This window comes from Dipodomys ordii, unplaced genomic scaffold (assembly GCF_000151885.1).
Source record: "Dipodomys ordii isolate 6190 unplaced genomic scaffold, Dord_2.0 Scaffold124, whole genome shotgun sequence".
Lineage (NCBI taxonomy): Eukaryota > Metazoa > Chordata > Mammalia > Rodentia > Heteromyidae > Dipodomys > Dipodomys ordii.
This window is the reverse complement of record NW_012267340.1, coordinates 2,375,333-2,397,224: the sequence shown is the minus strand read 5'-3', so window position 1 is coordinate 2,397,224 and position 21,892 is coordinate 2,375,333. Positions and strand designations below refer to the sequence as shown.

Below are 21,892 nucleotides of genomic sequence, written 5' to 3'. Positions count from 1 at the left end.
GAAGGAAGGAAGGGAGGGAGGGAGGGAGGGAGGGAGAGAGGGAGGGAAGGAAGGAAGGAAGGCAAAGAAAGGAAAGGAAGGAAGGAAGGGAAAGGAAGGAAGGAAGGAAGGAAGGAAGGATGCAGGTAAGAGATAATACCCTTTTGTTACTCAAGCTTGGAGACTAAGAGAAAATAAGCAGAAAAGTTAAAATCCAGGGCAACGCCAAACCCTTCCCTGCTATGCGAATGGGTTTTTCAGGTGGAGTGCACAAATCCCGGTATCTTGAGATGGAAATGCATTCAGAAGGTTTCTCTTAAGTCCCCATGCTGGCTGCTTCCTTTGCCGTACACCTTGTCTCTGTGGGTTGAGATCATCTGCTGAATATAAGACCGTTTCTTCCACCAGGGGTCTCTCTGTGCACACGATACAAAGAATTCCCAGCAGTTGCTCTTCAATGCGTTCATTGCATTCACCCATCCGACCGTGTAAAAAGACACGACTTCAAAATAAGTAGAAACTTGTTTCTTCTACCATCCAACTATAGTGGTACATAGCTTTCATCCTGGTACTCAGGAGGCTGAAGCAGAAAGTTAAGAGTTCAAAGCCATCCTGGGCTACAGATGGAGACCAGTCTCAAAAAAACCATTAAAAGGAAAACAACAACAAGAAAGTTGTAAAAAGTAGATAATGTATCACAATCTAAGAAATCTTTAAACATACTCTTAATGTCATAACTTACCATGTGGCATATTTATAATTGATGCATTTTCAAATTTGCTATACATCATACTTCAAAAAAGCTTATTACAAAAATATGATCACTGCCGGGCGCCAGTGGCTCACGCCTGCAATCCTAGCTACTCAGGAGGCTGAGATCTGAGGATCGCGGCTCAAAGCCAGCCTGGACAGGAAAGTCTGTGAGACTTTAATTAAGAAAAAGCAGGATGTGACTCTGTGGCTCAAGAAGTAGAGAACATTAGCCTTGAGTAAAAGAAGGTCAGGGACAGCACCCAGGTCCAGTCATAATGAAGATTACCCAGTAATTGCTTCCCATGAGGAGGTGGCTCACAGGGTAAAGCACCAGCCTAGCCAGCAGAATGGAAAGTGGCCCACAAACTACTCTTACCATGTTAGCACATGGCTCCTAAAACGTGACAGAAATATCTGTTAAGTGTTGTTTTTTAAGTCCTACTCGAATGCCTGGAACCATATTTCTTTAACACATCCAGGCTTCTGGTTTGATTTTTGAGCTTCTCTCTCTCTCTCTCTCTCTCTCTCTCTCTCTCTCTCTTCTTTGCTTTTGCTTCATTTCTTTAACTGAACCTATTGAACCTATTCTGTCTTTTCTGGCTCTGTTTTCATTCGCTAGTCACTCATGTCTGAGAATCATTCCTTCTATAAAAAAGAAAGTATCAACATTTTAGTCACACTTTTAAATAAAGTATATATTTCCCTTCACACCAAATTAATATTGGGCCATAAAACTACAATCCTGACCGATCATAAAAACAACAACAAAAAAAACTAAGTGAAAACGTTTCATTCCAAATGCCCGTGCCACTTACTCGGTAATAGTACTGCCGCAATTACCTTAATTCTCTCACGGAAAAAGAAATCCATTAAGATTCTTTAATGAAGGAAATATATATTTGTAATGGACCAAATGGCAACATGCCCTCTGTCTGAAGTAATCAGAGCGTCCAATAAAGGGAGATACATAGTCAAACGCTCAATATTACAAGAATTCCTTGTCAGCGGGATGTTACGCCAAACACTCTGCAAATTGGTTTGCTCTGCTGTTCCCACTTGTGGCCTCATTCTCAGTATTTCTTCAATACTAATATTAACGTGCTGGCCAGTAGCTAGTTCCGAGATCTCACACGTATCCAACATCTGAGCTACACATCCTCTTAACTGTGGACGATGGCAATCAGTTTCATCTGGGGTGTGTGCGCGTGTGTGTGTGTGTGTGTGTGTGTGTGCGTGTGCGTGTGTGTGTGCGTGTGTGTGTGTGCGTGTGCGTGTGTGTGTGCGTGTGCGTGTGTGTGTGTGTCCACCATGTAGCGATGTGTTCCTGCTGGTGTGCCTCTTTCCCATGCAAGACACATCTCTGTCCTTGCTCTGTGTATTGTTTCCTCTCTCTCTCTGATTTGGTAAGGTTTTGTCTATTCGTTTCTCTTTGCTCTGGCCCCTGCTCCAACCTCATGTTCATCTCAGCCGCCACCTTGTTTTCCTCTTGTAAACCTCTTTGATTGCAGTTGACAGTCAGAGATCCCCCCCCCATTGACTTTCTGGAGGTTTCTGTTACCATAGTGACACTTCATGATTACCATGACCATGACAGCTCCCGTTGGCGCTCCTGTTGCTATAACAATGCCAGTTAGCGGATGGTTCCAGGCACACTCGTGAACAGGGTGGGATTTCACACCTTCCTGTCAGACGGCCTGCTGGGAGATGCTTCTCATTGCATATTTGTGCACAACGCTAAACACAGAGTCCGCAAACCTAAGGACGACCCCCATTCTTCTGGGGTGAAAGAAACGAAGATCTTAACGCTCATTCCTCACACCCCGTCTTTATTATACCTTTCCCTGTGCTTTTTTTTTTCTCTCGCTGTTTAATTTTCGATACTAAAAATACAGCTGAGCTGCTGCGGGCTGAAGGGCGTCTTGCCCAAACTCACGTGGTGAAGCTCTAACCCACAGTTCTGCTGAGTTTTCTTTCTTGGAGACAGGGCTTTTAAAAGTGAGCCAGGCCCCGGAGTCTCACTTCCCTAGGCCTAGCTACTCAAGAGCCTGAGACCTGGAGAATCGCGGTTCGAAGCCAGCCAGGGCAGCAAAATCCTCAAGGCTCCATCTACAACGCACTAGCACGATGCCAGACCGGAGGTATGGCTCAAGGGGTAGAGCATCAGCAATGAGCAAGTAAACTGAGTCAGAGCCCAAGGCCCTGAGTTCAAGGCTTGGTACCCCCCCCTCCCCAAATGTGAAAATGAGATGAGTTCAGAGTCGGGTCCCATTCTCATAGGGCTGCTGGCTTTATAAGAAGAGAGTCAGCGGACAGAAGACAGGGGGGAAATGTCTCTACAGACCAAATCAGACCTAATCTTGGTCTTCTCAGTCTCTACAACTGTAAAAAAAAAAAGTAATTTCTCTTTGTTCAGACATTCTTCAGGCTGTGACTGTAGCACAAGCTGACATATAAATCCCAACACTAGGTAGCATTTCTAGCACTTGTTAAGTGCTTTTGATGTTAAAGACGTTAGTCTCTAGAAAATATATCCAAAGAAGAGAATGGCGGGTTATCATTAATGCCCGAGGCCCAGCGGTTTGTCTTTGAATGCTGGATGAGCTGGAAGGAAAAGGTGACGGCACTCAGCTGCCGTATTCGACACGATTGCTCTTGGGCTCAAGACAATATCAACTAAAGGAGCTTTGCCTTTGCAGATAGTACGGCTCAGTCATGGAAAAGCTGGGTACAGTTTTTCTTTTGTTTTGTTGCAACCACCTCCCCTAGATTGTAAAGACAGGCAGCTCAAGCCCTTCGAGCCGCCTCTCCATTGTCAGAACTCACACGGTAGAAGCGGCCAGCGCATCAAAGCGTGCTCAGGACTAACGTGACGAGACTTTCCTAGTGGTGCGTGTTCCGTGTACACAGAATGCGAGATGAGGTCAATCACTAGCCGTGCACCGTCAGAAGGGAAGAAGAAAATCTGTAAAAGACGTAGAAACACAGGATTTTGCTAATGAAGAGTTCATGCATCATCGGCTCACCCACGCTGGCTTCTAGACTTGCTTCCACCAAACGTGTCAATCAAGAGAACAATGTATTCGAGCAAATGTGAGGCACTGTTACGGTGCCAAAAAAACCCCAAATCCTGTCGGTTTGCTACATAATTGGGGCACGATTTTCCAGAAAATCATGTGCAGTGCGATGTAAACATCCAAGAATTGTTTGAAGATTCTTAGAGAGTTAAAAAAAAAAAGATGTTGCTTATAGATTGATATGAAAAAACACTTGCCAGGTACTATAATGATCCCAATTGTACTCTAAAAATCAGTCTGTTTTTTTCCTTACTGTTATAGACATGAGCCTCTATGTCTTCATTAGTATTAATACTAAGTCATGGCTTCCTATCAGATGTCAGACACTGAATTAAGGAAGTCACATCTGTTCTCTTCAACAGTGACTACAAACATGACATTAAAAACCAATAAATGAGGGAGGGGGAAACACTGAGATTTTGAGTTGTAATTTGCAACCAAGGTCACTTTCTAATATTTCTCTGATGATGGAAAAGTTCCAACGGATACCACAGCCTGAAACTACCAAAAAAAAAAAAAAAAGAAGAAGCAAATAAGATGTTTGTTTTTTTAAGTCATTTCAGACCAGACTTAATGATTTAAGAAAACTTTAAACCTGGAAAATCCAAAATTTTGCCTTGCAAACTGCTCTGCAGCATTATTGTTGAGAAGGGGTATGTGTATGTGTGTGTGTGTGTGTGTGTGTGTGTGTGTGTGTGTGTTCCTACATGTGCTTAGAGAAAGAAAAAAAAATGAACAAGCGAGCCAGCAGGAAAGCCGTGACTCAGAGGAGTCCGACGTGTTGCTGTATTTTATAATATTTGACTCGCTTGATGAGTAACAGATTAGACATTGCGGCAATCGAGAGCCAACATTAATGGGGGGACTTGTACATGCACGCATCACTAATAGACACCAAATATGAATGCGCTGCCGCCGAGGGTTGTGATGTTTGACTTTGGTGCCTGGGAATCTCAAAGTATAAATGATTCTGTCTCATACCTGGGCTTCTCAGAGCCAGCCTTTCATGTTCCTTCAGGGTGAGGGGGGCGAAAATCACATCAATAAAATGTTCTTCAAAGGACTGCCTTCTCTTTGAAAATCCGTGCGTCCGTCGTACTGAGCTTCTCCCTGGAAACAGGAGGATCCCCGAATATCTCGGGGAATGGGGATTTTAGGGGCGCGGGGAGAGCGAGCCCCTGCGTTCAGCTTTTGCGTGGCGGTGTCCAATGCACATGGAGGGAAGCAGCTTAGAAGAAGAGAGGTTTATTACGGCTGGTGGTTTTTAGAGGTCCCAGCCCTGCTTGCTAGGGAGGGGATGTGGGAGAAGAGCAGACCACAACCTGGCCCCTGGATAGCAGGGTAGGGGGACAAGCAAGAAGGTACCAGGGCAAGGGAGGGTTCCTGGGACACACCCCAGTAAGCGATGGGGCCTGCCTCCTGCGTTCACCATAGGTCGGGTTCAGATGCCGGCCTACTTGGTAGAAGAGGCAACGAGACTCGTGAAGTATCTCTAGAAACAAGCAAACGGAGCAGTGGCGTGGAAAGAGCAGGACTGGGTGGAGAATCAAGAGGCCTGCCTTCCTCGACCAGCTTTCTCGTTCTCAGGATAATTTGGGGGATAGATGGTGACTATTTCCAGGCGTTGATTGGTTCTCAGCGTCTGGGAGCATGCCAGATACAACCTGATAGTGTCAACCTAATATTACAGGTAATAAGCTGTATTTCTCAGCTTTTCAGTACAGTGGTCCACGGGATAGGGCAATCAGAAATGCTCTGGTAAAATACTTACTTTGAAGGGACACCAAAGATCACCAAATTCTCCAAGGAGAGCCTGTAGGTAACCCACACGCTAATGCTCAAATTCCCTTTAGCTGGGCACCGGTCTCATCACGGAGTTAAAAAGAAAGCAGGGTGGGATCACTGTGGATAATTTCTCAGTCTCATTTCATCCTTCACGAGGAAGGTTCTACTCCTATGAGGACCCACTCCAGATAGATTCGGTTATAAAAGAAAGAAGAAGAAAAAAATGAAACCTGTTACAGCAACAGGTTTGCCTTTTCTGCTTTGTTCTTTCTTCAACTCTTAAAACGCACACCAAAGGCGATCAGAGAACACGATTTGAATTGCTTCATTCTACAATTAGTGTGTTAAACGAATAGGGAAAAAAAAAACCAAACATCCAACTCTCCCCCAAAGCAAACCAGTCTTCCTTTATTTGTGCTCTTCTTTCATTTTCTTAACAGTTGAATTTGATTATAACTTTCATTTTGGAAGTTATAGAGGCCTTTGCTCTCCACGTAAACTATAAGTGCTTGTAGAAAGCCCTGTAAAGGAACGTGTATTGTTTTCAGAAAATCATCTTTCTATCTACCTGTGTTGCGGTGCTAGTGCGCGGTGTCCATGCAGTTGGAGAGAATCGGGCGGGAGAAGACACAGAATCTTGATCACAGCCTCTAGGATTGGAGGGAATACATTTACGTAGGGTAGGCCACCACGCTGTGGAACTTCATTAAGGGACTTTCTGGAAAACTAGCCACAGGGAGCCCAGCTAGCGATGACACATCGTCTGTGTCTGAAATCATGATTTTTTTTTTCTTTTTGTCCAACAGGGAAGAAAGTAGGAGAGGAAATATTTTGAAGGGAGACATAATTTTACTTACTAGCCAGCATCAAAGGGAGAGTGAGAGTGAGCCCAGGCTGACCGCCTTATTCAAGAACACGCATGGAAGGCAACAGCAGAGAACGTAGTATCAAGAGGGTCTGCAGAGCTACCACTGAAATCTGGAAGTTCAGTGGGTAGCATAGTTCTTCCGGGGGGCCCTTGGTGCCACCCTGACTTGAGCAGACTGACACCAGCCCCGGGCTGGCTGGAGGCAAGTGGTGGGTGTTTGTTTTTCTTCTTAACGTTCATTGTATGGTACTTCTCTCGCCGATGCTTTCAGATTTCTTGTCTTTTTATTTTTTCTCTCTTGTGGAAATCGGGGTGCTGGAGACGGAATTCTAAAAGAAAATACTCCGCGTGAAATATCTCTGTCTAGAAGATGGCGTGTGTTTGGAGGAGAAAGTTTTCAAGATTTTGTGTTCCACCCTAGAGCAGATTTCATGAAGGACCGGCGAGAGAGGAAAAATACTGGCTCTTAAGAAATATCCCTAACCACGGGTTCAAAGCTGGAAGAACAATTGGACATGTAATCAGAGCGTACACAACTTTGATTATAGTGGATTATACCAAGAAGCATGATAATACCACTGTAATTACATGTCAGCACTTAGGCCTCAGATTCTTTTTTTAGAAAATAACCACTGTGAGTTTTACGAGAATAGAGCCAAGAGAAGGAGAGACGGAAGGCTCCCAGTAAGAACTTCAGTGGCTAAGGAAGTGGTATTTCGCCTCCTTATTCCCCAATCTGAAACCTCCTGAAAAATCAATCCCCACTCTACCCAATAGTCGGCTGTCAGCTGACTATAGTCAGCTGTTTGCAAAACAGATTCACGTTGATGTTAAATGGATTAGAGAAGATGAATCTGACAATTCCATCATAATTCATATAATTCACTTTCTTACCTAAAACTCATTTAAAAAAAAAACCCTCACTGTCATTTACTGAAAATGATGAAGGCTTTTCATTGTTATGAAAACCAGAAAGGGATATAGTGGTTATTTTAGAAGAAAATCACAAAATGTTCTAATTTCTCACATTGATTTTTAAGACATTGTGATATTTAGCTCTCATGTTTTTCCCATTGAGGTCACATAGTAATTTTCCCTAACAGCCTAGGAGCCTTCACCTACCGAGACTCTATGAGTCAGATATGTTCTATATTTTATTTTTATGTCTGGAGAAACCTCTCGGGTAAAACATCTAATTCTAAAGATGTCTGACATGGCCCTTTGTCAAATAAGGGCGATCATTATAAAATGAGTGTGCGTCTCTGGCAAAGGAAGATCTGAACCCATTGTTAGCCCAGGGACAAGTCTGTCTCCAATACAAATGTAACACTCTAACCTAATTTCATAAAGTACTCATTTCCAAATTAACGGCTGGTACCTCAAACAGTCCTCGTGTTGAGAATACAGTGCAAAGGAGACAGAGAAAATGAACCGGAGATGGAAACACACAGGAAGGCCTTGGATGTATTTTTTTTTAATGGTAGAATTAGACACAAACGACTCCGCTGTACTTGCATCCAGCCTAGGTAATTATTGCACAGAAGGACAGGGCTGTTGGTTTACCAGGGGACCCCATGTTTCGGCTCCCCGGGAGTCATTCAGGCCTGGGAGAGGCTGACCCGAGCTCTGTACGATTTGGTTTCTTACAAGTACAAGGAGGGAGGATGAGGGTATCCTACACATGAAGATCATTTTGGTGTCCAGAGTCCGGCCTTCGCTTCCGTGTCCACACAGATGCGAAACACCACCCCTCTTCTAGAAACTTGGCTCACATAAAGCACGGGAAGGCACAGAACAGTTCACGGGGGTACGTGATCGGGAAGAAGCACACGGGCAGAATCCCCGGATTCTAGCCTCCTCCTCTCCCTCTCTCTTCTTTCTTCTGTCTATCTCTGAGAAACGAGCTTCTCTCTCATCTCCAGAGCCATACGATTAAGAGGCTTTTCATGAAGATGTCACATGAAGGATCCCAAAATGTATTTTTCCAAAAGAAGAAGATCTCCTTTAAGTTGGTTTTCTGGTCCGCTTAAGTATGTATAGGGTTGTGATGGATGAAATGAACAAGCGGGTTATAACAGGATTCAGTTGGCTAATTTAATCACACAATTAGGGTTGGAGGCATAGATCAGATAGGAGTCATACATATACTTTTCCTATTTTCACAGTTGATGAAAATTCTTCGCATTTGACACGGGTGTTTTTGCCATCAATAGAGCCATTGTTGAGTCTCCCAGCAGAGTTTTTCCAAAGCACACTGAGTGCATTTCTTTCTCACAAGTCTGAAGTACCACATTTTTAATCCAACCAGGCTTTTTAAAATAGCAATTTTTGTCTCATGACATAACAAACCTTTGTTATATATAGCCTTCATCACGCACGCGCGCGCACACACACACACACACACACACACAATTGATTGACTTTTAAGGTGATCTTTAAGCCTCATTTACAACGGTGATCTCCGTTTGCCCCTGAGAGATTGTCCTGTGGACAGTCCCAGCAGCTGGTTCAAATTTCTTTGTCTCCTGTTTTGTAACCAGTCTCTTGGTGGCCTTCACAGACAGCTAAAATTAACATCGGTGGAAGATGTTTTAGGAATCTTCTCCAAATCTCTCCCAAGGAGAGGGTTTTGTTTTCCAACATGAAACTACTGGGAAAAAAATGTCTTAACACATGAGGTTTGGGTTTAAGGTTGCTCTCTCTTTTTTTTTGCCCTGTGCCCCCTGTGAGGACATGATCTTGAGGCATGTTTTATTCCTCCAAATAAGATAATTTTGAGGAAAAAGACCCCTCAGAGGTTTATTTTGCATTCCCGTTTAAAGGTAATTCTTCTTATTTCTCCCTAGAGAGAACTATGGTTGGTTCCGTTTTTTTTTTTTCTTATTTCACACATGTGTTTTATAGTTGGTGCTAGTGTAGCCACAGAGTCCACCTAGCAGGGAGAGAAATATAGTATCCAAAAAGTCTGTTCTAGAAATATGTGGACCTTTTTGTGTGTCATTATCTGCTAACTAATGGAGTATGGTAACTGTCCAGACAGCATTGCATTGTATGTGGTATTATCAATAATCTAGAGATCAGTAACCTTGGAAGATACATGCAGGTCGCATGCAAACAGGGAGCCATTTTATATGACAGAATAAGGGGGTCGATGGAAAATGTCAGATGGCTAATTATTTATATTTTACCACAGGACAAATATTAACCCCGTGTTATGCATAATAAAACGGAAGCTCAAAGAACCAAAATAATTTGCTTTAGTATCATATCACCAGGAAATTAAGAAATTGGGTCAAGTCTCGCCAAGTGATTTTCCTTAGGATAAAAGCAAAATATGCTAACCTAGTGAAAGGCTGAGATTTAAGGAGAAATTTTCCCCCAGCTTTGGATTGATCACATCAAAAGTAAATAGCACTTGAAAGACATCCTTCATTAAGAAATATTTTTTAAGAGCCCTGGAAATTTTTGTTGAAGTCTTTCCCTTTTTATTAGCGTTTTTTGTGTGTCGGTTCTGGGGCTTGAACTCAGGGCCTGGGTGCTGGTTTTGAGCTTTTATTTATTTATTTTTTTGCTCAAGCCTAGTGTGCGCTACCAACTGAGCCACAGATCCACGTCTGGCTTTTTTTTTTTTTTTTGGTAGTTAATTGGAGATGAAGAGTCTCCTGGGCTTTCCTGCCTGGGCTGGCTTTGAACCAAGATCCTCAGATTTCAGTCTCCTAACTAGATAGGATTAGCAGCATGAGCCACTGTTGCAAAGTTAAGCCTCTCAATATTTAAATTTTTAGAAAATAAATTCCATTTCTTGAGCCCTGGGGATCAAAGTCAAGATACATGTTCCGTCACAAGTTCAAAATCCTTCTCTCTCTTCCTGGGATAGCAGAGTTTCTTATCGAACCCAGTGGCGAAAGCATGTTATTTCTGCATTTTAAAGGATTTCTGATTGTGCTAAAATGAGAAACAGCCCCCTCGAGATTGGCTTGTTTTCAAATTAGAAAAGGATGCATCATTTCCAAGGCAGTCTTTGTAAGGCAGTTTTAGTTTCTACGACTGTTCGAAGGCAAAAGGATTTATTCTCTAGAACCTCGGGGGCTCTCCACAAGGGAGAGGAGATCAGAAGGCAGATTCAGAAAGGGACCGGGCTCCGACTGAGAACTGGAACACGGTGGGAGGGTGGGCGAGAGTCATTTTGTAAGAGCTGCACTGGTAAGAAGAAATTGGGGGGAAATCGTTCATGGAGCTGTAGGGAACTCTGCTATGTGAAGCGTGCTGTGGAATGAATGTCCACGCTGTTCTTTAAGATTGACTTTGTGCTTTGTGTTTTTAAAAAAAAAACATTTCCCTTTTCAGGGAAGACAGACTAGAGAAGAGATAACCAAACTCAGCTCCTCAATGGAGGACGGCTGGAGGGTCGTGGATCTGTTCCATTCTGGATTCGGGACAAGCTTTTAACCGCGGACAATGTCTCAGACTTGGCTTTGCCCTTATTTGTGAATAAGAAGACTGAGCTAGGTTCTTTTATTATTATTTTTTCCTAAAATGATTCTGAGCTGGATGATTCTGGCACTGAATGCCAACTTGCTCACACACACCAAGATCAATGGAAGGCCTGGTACAGAAGCATTGTTCCCAGAACCTGACGGGTGGGATTCTGACTCCTTTGCTCTATTATATCATCGTCATCACCATCATCATCGTCACCTTAGCAAGTCTAGCTCGTCTTGGCCTCAACTCTATCAGAAGTCATTGACTTAGCTCACCTTAACACACCTCTGTCACAGGAAGCAAGAAGGACCCAAACTCATTGAAATCAGCAAAGTAGAGGAGCCCGAGTTGGACAACATTAAAAGGTTCTTTGTTGACATGCATCCAAATGGTCTTGATTTCAAATGCATGCATGCATGCATGAGCCCACTAAACTTTAGACTAAGTAGATGGCTAAGTAGATGGCCCTTGATGGAGCAACCTCCATAGTTTTAGCTTAGTGTTTGTTTAGACCTGTGGATTCAGTCCGTTGGAAGGTTACTGACTTGCCACTGTCTTTGCTTATCTACGTGGTTTTGACCCTGGGTTCTGATCTTCAGGTTTATATGCCAAAGAAGCACACAGATTTTCTTAGCTTCCCACACCTCGAGGTGTTTTTATGTGTGTAAAATGGCATGGTTAAAATTGCATTCAGTCTTGAAGGTTGAGGCTTTGAACATTGGCGGATTAATAGAAGACAGCTTTCTGCAAGTATTCCTACCAAGGAGTTCCTCATGTGTTTTCTTCGGGTCCCAAAGTAAGATTTCCCCTCGTTTCTTCATTGCTAAGTCCACATGGAATCGGGGGAGATCCCTTAACTATTGGGGGAGGGAGGGGAGGCCACAGGGAATCCAACTGAAGACCTTGTTCATACTAGGCAAGCTAGGTAACCGAGGTGAGCGCTCTTTAATACTGAGCTTCATCCCCGGTGCTGAATTACTTTTGAAACCACGCAGCCCAGGCTAGTCTTAAATTCACATTTGCTTTACTTCACCTCTCACGTGATTACATTACAGACATCCACTACCAACCCCAGTTTATAGATAACAATTTTTCTTTGTTTTGCAGTGAAAAAAAAAATTAGCGTGAGGCAATCCTAATCACCAAGTCTACTGCCTCCTCCCTGCAAAAAAAAAAAAAAAAATTAAAACACCCCAAAACAGGTCTGGGCAAGATCTCCTCCACTTATTTGTGAGTTGGATCTGTTTCCATGACATTCCAAGGTTTAAATAATGCATAGAGTCCTTCCCTTCCCATTCGTATTAATTATTCATTCAAACATAGTTATGGAGCATGTCCGCTCCGTCAAGCATTGCGTTAAGAATCCGCCGCACGGCAGAGAACAACGAAGCTCATCCCTAGAGGTCATGTTTATGACCCCGCAAACTTTCTTCCCCCTGATATTTAACATTAGTTTACTGAAGGTTACCTGAGACAGGGAGCATCAGTAAATCAAACTACACTGAGACTATGAGTGAAGCAAGGATGGTGACATAATCGTAGTGGGATTGGAACCGGTGAAGTCAATACCTGACTGTAAAAAGAGAACATGACAAGGGAGCCAGGACCTGGGTGGTGGATTGGAAATGCTTCCACGTGGGAGGCTAGACGCCGGTCCTTCCTCTCAAGCATGACTGGAGGCCAGATTCTAGCAGCCCTGCGGTTTAGGGTCGGGGATGCACTGGGTATGCAGGAACGCGTTATTATTTGAACAAGCCTCCTTGCAACTTATGCAGGAGGCGGAGAAGCCATTCTAGACTTAACAGTCTGGCTGGGGACACGTGAAGCGGACATCCAGCCTTTTCTATTCTTCGTGTTTATCCCGTCTTTCTTTCTGCACTCATAATGGGCTACCTTTGATTCTTGAGTCACACACTCACAGAAGAATGACCGAACACACGATCCCACCGCCTGGTGGTTCAGAGGTATCTGCCGACACTTGGGAAGGGAGGATCTGGAACTCACACCGGCCCTTAATAATAATAAATAGATTTTCAGTATATTTATGTCCCGTGCAATATCTGAGACATGTGTTTCTAAAACCTGTTTACCTAAATTTTAAACTGAAGTGGGTATCTTGCTAAATCCGGCCATCTTAGCAGTGATCTAAACTCTTTGAATGTTTTTTCAAGTAGTCTTCATGAGTTCAATCAGCTATCGTACTCTTTTTACATCCACAAATTCGCTCATTTACTTATTTAATTGGTATTTGAATACTTTCTACAACATTGTTGGCATTGGGAATAGTTTTGTAAACAAACAAACAAGAAGCCTATTTCATGGCTTAGTGATATCCAGTCTTGGTTGATGATTATAATTAGCTGGGAAATTAAAATATTGGAGTCGCGTGATTTTTACAAGGGGTCAAAGCTGAAAACCACTGCTACAGATACAGCCGATTTCTTCTTCCCTAGGCCTTATGTGTTTGCAGTACAGGTGCCTGCCACCAGGGTGGTAGTTCATCGTTGCCTATTTCAGCAGATTAAAAAAAAAAAATTGGCTTCAATGATAGCTGACTGAAATTTTTCCAGAGCAGAATAGCTATTCATTAAGCTAGTATTACCCATATTAAAATTAAAACTCGTTGCCTCCATTTTAGAACGCATATTTAAACAAGCGCATTCTTCCATCCACTCCAGAAAAAAAAAAATGTTCATTTCTGTCTCCAGGCTGGGAAGGATGCCAAGCCCTGGTGTGTGTGTGTGTGTGTGTGTGTGTGTGTGTGTGTGTGTGTGTGTGTGTGTGTGAAGCTACACCAAGACAAAGGCTCTGTCCCCCTAGAAGGAACGGTCCACAGGGGAACAAAGAAAGGAATGCTTCCTTACTACCAAGAAAATAAGCCCAAGGGTGAACATGAATGGAGTAGGGAGACACCATGCATCTCAGAGAGAGCAATCAAAGGGGGTGCAGCAGGTGGCAGCAAAGCAGATCCCTGGGAGAGGTGACGGAAAAGGAAATCAGGCAAAGTGTTCCCAAGAAAGGCTAAAAGGCAGGCTTGAGGCTGCAGCCGGGTAAGCTCCCCGTGTTCCTCCAGAAAGCCAGAAGCAAGGGTGCGGCTGCGGCTCGGGGAAGGGGCTGGGCCTTATCAGTAGGCCTTAGGACACGGTCCGGTACTGGGGCTCAGGCGTGGCGAGAATACAATCCATCATTAGAAAGTTTTCCTCTGGCTTCGGTGTGGAGGAGCTGGCAGAATGCTGGCTGCGGGGGAAGCAGGTGGACGTGAACACTTGGGGTGAGACAGGATGGCGACTCGGCCCAGAGTTGTAGCCGTCCAGGCTCCAAGATGTAACCGGACTCAAAACAGACTCTCCAAATACATACACCAGGATTTTTGTTTAGAAAGATGAGGATACTACTAAGATGAGGATAAGGAGCTCACGTAAGCGTTCTGGGGGGGGGCTGTAGCAAGTTTGAGGTACCTCATGCTCCGCTCGTAGGTAGATGTGTGGAGGATGTGTGTACTTGGAACTCTAAGCAGCAATCGGGGCTGCAGATGCATGCGGATCATGAGCCGTAAATGGAGGTTCACTTTTTCCCCAAGTTTCACAACAGGACTGTAGGCTTCTAGACGATGTAGGCCCCTGTGAATCACAGCCCTTCACTAGAGAGAAAGCGTGTAACGGCCACGTCTTCTCTTTCATGCCCTTGGATGGGTGAATGGAGCAACTGTGAACTTTTATTTGATAATATGTGAGGTGTTTTTTAAGACTATTCCTGAGAATAAAAAATAGTTTTAAACTATAACTACTTCCCCCCTCCATACTGATTCAGCATATGTCTTAGTTTCAAACAATGGAAGTATCTGAATAAGTAAATGAATAAAAAGTCTTTCAAACTAAGGTGGTGATTCTCAGAATGAGGTTCACACATTGTGAATGCTTCGAGAGAAAATATGAATCAAACACATTCTGTCAAACGAGTCACAAGAGGACCTATAGTTTGTAAGGTTATCATGATGCTGTAGTAATAGAAAAAAAAAACCCAGAACTGGATTGAAAGTTGGTCGTTAAATTACTTGACTAAAGACAAATCATTTAAGTACCCTGAATTTGTTTCCTTATTTGTAAAAATGTGAAAAATCCGCTTCAAAGGACTTTATGTGACAGTATTTCATAAGTTAAAAAAAGCATTCTCTCTCTCTCTCTCTCTCTCTCTCTCTCTCTCTCTCTCTCTATATATATATAATTAAATCCTTAGATCTGGGGAACGTGAGTCTATGTTTTAAGAATGACTGACAAATTGACATCCAATGATGTTCTTTCAAACTTTACCAGTGCCCAAGGCCTAAAAGATGAAGGCGTGTTGTGTGTGTGTGTGTGCGTGTGCGCGTGTGCGCGCGTGCATGCCCAGACTCCTAAAGCGATATTTTGATTTGTGCCAAGACAGACAGATACTTGACAGGTGGGGGAAGGGAAAAGGGATAATTTTAAGTAATTCCATAAGGAAACTTTTTAAGGGAGTGTAACATCCATCATTTTGTCAACAGTGATTTGGCTAAGGTTGTGATTTTAGAGCAGTTCACAGAAACTTTGATATATAAGATATGGTGTTATTTTACTGCTCAAGCCTAGTTTAATATATTCATATAACTCCAGACTGTATCACTAGTTATTACCACTAGTCAGTGAAAAAAATCTATAAATGTCATTATCACAGCTTCTTTAGACCTTAAAGAGGAAAAAAAAAATCGTGACAATCATCTGGGTTAACTAAACCATTTGAAAAGAGGTTTCAGGAGATTGTAACATGTGAGATACTTTTAGTCACAAAACCCAGTAAGCAGGAGTAAGCAGCAAGTTTATAGTTAAAAGATCACGAGGATTCTGAGATTAGCTGTTTTATTATCATTATTATTAAAAAGCAGAAACCCTTTGTCAAGAGATAATACACAAAACAAGAAAAAATCCAGACAAAGGTACCTGATTAGATGATATTACTCTCATCAAATGGCTGGTCTGGTCTGAAAATATTACATTAGAAAGGCATTGATTCAGAACTACACCGTAGAATGTAGCTGATTGAAAATGGCTCACCGTGCTCTACCCAGGACGATTTCAACAGATTAAAGAGGGATCTGAGAAGATGCAGATCCCAGAGGGCAGGAAAAAAAATCCTCAAGATGCTATCTGTGCTTAAAAAAAAGGCCGCACTCTGAGAAATAAATATAAGCCATCAACAAGATATCCTGATATGGCTAGAAAGGAACAAGTTAGTTCAAGCCAACCTCTATAGTCTCTGCATAGTGTTTTTGGATCCTTTGCTTTTAGCTTGTCAAGAGAGAAAGTGGAAAAATTACAGGAGACATTTCGGTAGGTCCCACCCCATTTCGGGGGTTAACGAGGTCCTATTCTTACTGTAAAGTTTGGGGTTTAGGGTACCTGGTGGAGATGGTTTAAATTCAAACTCTTTTAAATTTCTTTTGTACTGTATTTCTACACTGTAGCTCTTGGTTCTCAAGTCTGGAAAATGAGATTTAGAATCGATCGTAATAACTCATTCACATGATCCCATGTCTTAGAAAAGCAATATTTACACTATCACCATTATGCTAATAGTTTGACTCTGTCTTGTTCACATTTTGTTCCTTGAGGAGCTTAAGGAAATTCAGCCTTAAAACACGTGCATATTTTCCCTAGGTACCCACAGAGCAGTTTGGTTTTATTTAAAGTCTGGCAGTTTTTATTAGGATCTGTCTTGGTTTTAGTTGTTCTGAGTTAATATTCTCAGGTTCTAGCTTGCTCTTTTAAATGCATGTTTTGTGATAGTTTCGCAAGTTCTAACTATTCCATTGCCTACATTTCTTTTTTCTTCAGGGAGTGCTATATTTGGATGATGAGTCTTATCTTCAATATTTGCCATTTTCTCTCAAATACATTTTTACCTCTCCACTTTTTGTTGCTATTGCCTTTTAATTCCTTCCTGTCTTATAAGGCATTTATTTGTAGTATTTGTGGTGTGTGTGCATAAATATGTGTCAACATACAGGACTTGTTTTTATCTAATATTCCCTCTGCTTTACTTGTTTCTGAAATGTCTTATTTTTTGGGTTATAAAGCTTATATCTGAGTTTTTTATAATTCCAATTTATGGGTTTTTTTGAATAGTTTATATATATATGTTGCCTATGGCTTTCTGTAGTTTTATTGTCAGCAGATGTACTGATTTTGCTGGATTTTGTTTTCCTTGTATCTGTCTAGTATCCGCACCAAGTAACCAAAGATTTTTTTATTTGAATGTGTTGTATTATGCACAAACTATGCTGAAATTGTAAAAAAAAAACACCAAAAAAACCAAAAAACCCCAACAACAAAAAAAAAAACAAAAAACCCCAACAACTTCAGCATAACAGTTTATCTTGGAAGTCCTGTGTGAACATCTGTATTGATGACTCAGAAGCAATAGTAACACTTCCAGCATGACGCAAGTCTTCTTCCCTGGCACATCCGCACCATTAAAATGGAGCTAGTCTCAGGCAAGAGTGTCACTTTTAAGAAAATCTTTATACATTTCTTTAACTTCTGTTTTGATGCTGGGGTTTGAACTCATGGCTTTCTGTTTGCCCTCTACTACGCGAGTCATGCCTTGGGCTCCTTCATTCAATGGTTTTCCCGCATATTGTCAATGGAAGATATGCAGGGATCATTTCTGCCCTGTACCAAAGTACAGTCTTTGGAACAGCACTTGGTAATTGCTTTTGAGTTATTATTTCAAATATCTACTTTATTTGGTAGCACGGTGTCGGTTGAAATAATGAGTGGTAAACCATGCTTATTTGAGCCTTAGTATATTCTTGAGTTGAAACAAAGTAAAAATGTCAGACATTAAGACGTTTAATTAAATTGACAAACTACCTTTCATTAAAATGGTAATTTTTGCAGTATTATTTTTCCCTGCTGAAAAAAGGTGAAGGAAAAAAAAAAACCTGGCAAGTTTAAAATTTTTAACGAGCAAAAAAGATGCGCACTTCTTAGAATTAACTTTGCCAATATAAAAATTCCATATAACATTGTGTGTTAATTTAAATCAATATAACTAATGTCTAATAATTTTATGGTTTTATCTCAACTAATGTCCAGCATTCTAACCATTCAGATCGGTCAATGACATGATTCGATTACTTCAAGCAAACCCATGGATGTGGTATGTATGAGCTTGTCCATTCTATTTTTTATAACCATATTTGATGGCAGAAAATACCTTACATAGAGATCCATTGGTTTAAATATGAGTTAAAATCTACCAAAGGATCAAATAGTTTAGAAGATTCTTTGACAACAGATCCTATCTCTGCAGTACATGTCCTAACATACGTAAACCATAAGGACCAGGACTTAGTGGAAGAGTTACAGCTAATGTAGTCCAGTGTTTGAATTTTAGACACTGGTGGTAGGAACAGGGGAACAAACCCTCCACAACCATTTTGCAGGAAGTGACTGCGTAGGTCTTTTAATGAGAGGATGTGTAGTGTATGCATTAGTGATGTTTTGATAGACAAGTACCAGTCTCAACAGGTAAATTCGGTTTCACCAGACTAATAGGGCCCTGAAGAAGATGACCAGGACAAAGAATCATGCTTCTATCTTCCTCAGTCTCTCCCACCTGAGCACACGATCCCATGGTTGGAATGTTTGCACGCCACCGCAACTCCTGTGTTGAAGCCTAATTCCCACCATGATGGTGTCTAGAGCTGGGATTTTCCAGGGGTGATCGGAGATCTCAGAGCCCCTCGATCCTTTTGTTAGAAGAGCAGAAATAAATAAATGAAAGTGCACATCTCTGAGACAGAAGCATGCTCGCAGTAGACATCAAATCCGCCCTGGTGATCACGGACTTCCTGCCTGCAGAGAAGTGATCAATGCATTTCTGAGTGTTTATAGGCAACTCCATCACGATGCTTTTGTAAGAGTAGTCTCCAAACTGGTACTCACACAAAGGGTAACACTTATGGGTAAGTTAGGGAACACACACACACACACACACACACACACACACACACACACACAGTGACACTTGGATACGTTTAACTCAGTTCTATCTTCAGAAGATTCCAGAATGCGCCAGTGCAGTTTTGTTGCTGACACTCATTTCTTCACTGCAAACACGAATCGTGATGATCACGCGTCATCATCTTGGTTTTAGCATTATTGCAGATTTAATCCTAAAATGTTTATTCCTTCAACTGTTTACCTCTCTACTACGTTCTAATGGAACCCTGCTTCTCCACCGTTCCTGGAGCGTTAGCACACAGGAGTTGCTTTATGTGGCCTTCTCTTACCCACGGCCAAGACATCACTGCCAAGACACGAAGCAGAATCAATATGAGAAAATAATTCCAATGACTTGGTAATAAAACATGTTCCAAATGTTCATGAGATTAAATGTATTTTTTAGCACATTTCAGTAAAATACAAGACAATGAAATATCAGTACTTTTATTATTCAAAATTAGGATATCTGCTTGGTGGCATATTAGTAATAGTAGTAATGGTCATTTTTTTTCTTACCAAAGTAACTTACTTAGAACACTATGGCTATAAATAGTCAATGTTTAAATATACACACATATTTTTATGTACTACAACCCATGCTGATTTCTATACACAAGAGTTTTTGGTATCTCATTGGCATTTGGGTGAGTTAACTCTTTTGGGGGAAGTTTTTTGGTAGTTTTTTTTTTATAAACATCCTATGTCTTTTCCTATTTTTCCACTTCCCACCTCTCAGTTATAACACCAAAGGTGTCTCCAAATGGTACAATATAAAAATTCAACTATAAAAACAGATGATTTATGTCCAAATATTGTGGTGTTTAAGTAGTAATCATTATACTAGAAACATGATTTGCCATTATTTAAAACAATGGTCAAGAACTTTGATAATAGTTGATGATCCATTAGCTAAATGCTAAAAAGCTAAAAGGTTAGGAATGTAAATTAACACTCATCTTTTTTTTCTTTCACATCTCTGACTTTATCTCAAACACTGCTAAAATTTTACTTTACTTTTGGAAGACTGTGTTAAATTCTTGATGACTAGATTAAATGACTGGAAAATGTAACCACACTTTAAACAAATGCAAAGTACATGCAAACCAATGTTCTTTGAAATTCGACTTGTGCAGACTGGTGGCTTTTTACTTTCACTTCGGACTATGACTCTACTAGGCCTTTTCCAACCCTTTCCAATCCATAGAAGCAGTGCCTTTTTTTTTTTCTGTTCTAGGTACTCTAATTCTCATAGCTTCATCAGTTTATAGGCAAGAATGCCAGTCACTGGTTCTAGTGAAACATAGTGCATTTTATGTCTTCCTTTTGTTGTTTTTACCCAGATTGTATAGCATGAGTCGAACAGATCTATTTAGTGAGCCTTGCAGATAATGTGTGTAGCTTACTAACCGCTTGCCTAGTCTCTGGTTTAGCAGTAACAGCTCAGGACCCATCACTGCCAGGCCCCCCCCCCCCCCCCGCCCCCCCCAGCCGGGGGCTTCTGCTGGTGACTCCGTGTTGTGTCACTTGTGTGTGTGTGAGGGGGGAAGGGTGGGAGAACCCGTGAAATCAAACTGGTGGAGGCTGCAGAGGGTGCGGGGTCCTTGCAGCTGAGGCTCTGAAGATCCAACCATAAAACGGATCTGTAGTCAACACAACAGCGTGTAAAAAACAACCAAAACCCCACTTCTCCGCCTTGAATACAGCGGATGCCCTCCCAACTTCCAGGTTTGAGTTCTTACAACCCCAAGGATGATCATCAGGCTCACCAGCTCTGTCCCTGAGGTCAGGCCCACCTGGTCACAGGTGGACAGACAGACCCACAGGACGTTCAGGACAGTGGACCCGAGGACAGGCCCACCTGTTCACAGGCGGACAGACAGAAAGACAGACCCACAGGACGTTCAGGACAGTGGACCCGAGGACAGGCCCACCTGTTCACAGGTGGACAGACAGACAGACCCACAGGACATTCACCACAGTAGGCCCGAGGACAGGCCCACCTGTTGACAGGCAGACAGACAGACGGACAGCCCCACAGGACGCGGGGACGGCGGGCCCGAGGACAGGCCCACCTGTTGACAGGCAGACAGACAGACAGACAGCCCCCACAGGATTTCAGGACAGTAGGCGCGAGGACAGGCCCACCTGTTGACAGGCGGACAGACAGACGGACAGCCCCACAGGACGCGGGGACGGCGGGCCCGAGGACAGGCCCACCTGTTCACAGGCAGACAGACAGACAGCCCCCACAGGATTTCAGGACAGTAGGCGCGAGGACAGGCCCACCTGTTGACAGGCGGACAGACAGACGGACAGCCCACAGACGCGGGGACGGCGGGCGCGAGCCCGGTACGACACGGAGGTGCTCACAGCTCAGCTGAAATGCCTGAGCAGCCCACACTAAAACGCGGCCACCGGTGGGGACGGAGTCCGCTGAGGACGGGGGACGTGGGGACGGAGTGACGAGCGAGGAGCGGCCGCCGCGCGCCCACGGGGAAAGGCCTGCCATCCTCGTCGCGGTCATCATCGTCGTCATGATCGTCTCCATCCTCATCCCCATCCTCGTCATACTGAGGAGCGCCGGGCCCCGCCGGGGCCTGCGTCCCCACAACACCCGGCGACCAAACAAAGCGCTGCGGCGCGGCGCCGCCTGCCAAGGGCTGGCGGCCGGCCAGCCAATCAGCGCGGGCGTAGCGCGCGGCCGCCAGCGTCTCCATGGTTACCGCCACAGCAACGGGTCCCCAAAGCCAGGCGCTGTGCGACGTGGGGAGGGGGGCGTGGCCACCCGCTCCGCTGGGAGGGGGCGTGGCCTCCTCACCTCACCCAGGAGGGGCGGTGCCGGGGTCGGGCGTGGCCACCGCTCTGGTGGGCGGGGCTGAGCTGGGGTCGGGCGTGGCCACCGCTCTGGTGGGCGGGGCCGAGCG

General features: G+C 43.3%; 1 protein-coding gene across 1 annotated transcript in view; it reads left to right on the top strand.

Annotated features, from left to right (window-relative positions):
- The first annotated feature begins 21,683 nt into the window (after positions 1-21,683).
- The window catches only part of LOC105995961 (chromosome unknown open reading frame, human C3orf58), a 23,356-nt gene continuing 23,147 nt past the window's right edge, over positions 21,684-21,892 (top strand). Inside the window, exon 1 of the mRNA XM_013029879.1 lies at positions 21,684-21,875. Within this exon, the coding sequence (XP_012885333.1) occupies positions 21,684-21,875 (192 nt within the window). The remainder of the gene's footprint in view (positions 21,876-21,892) is intronic.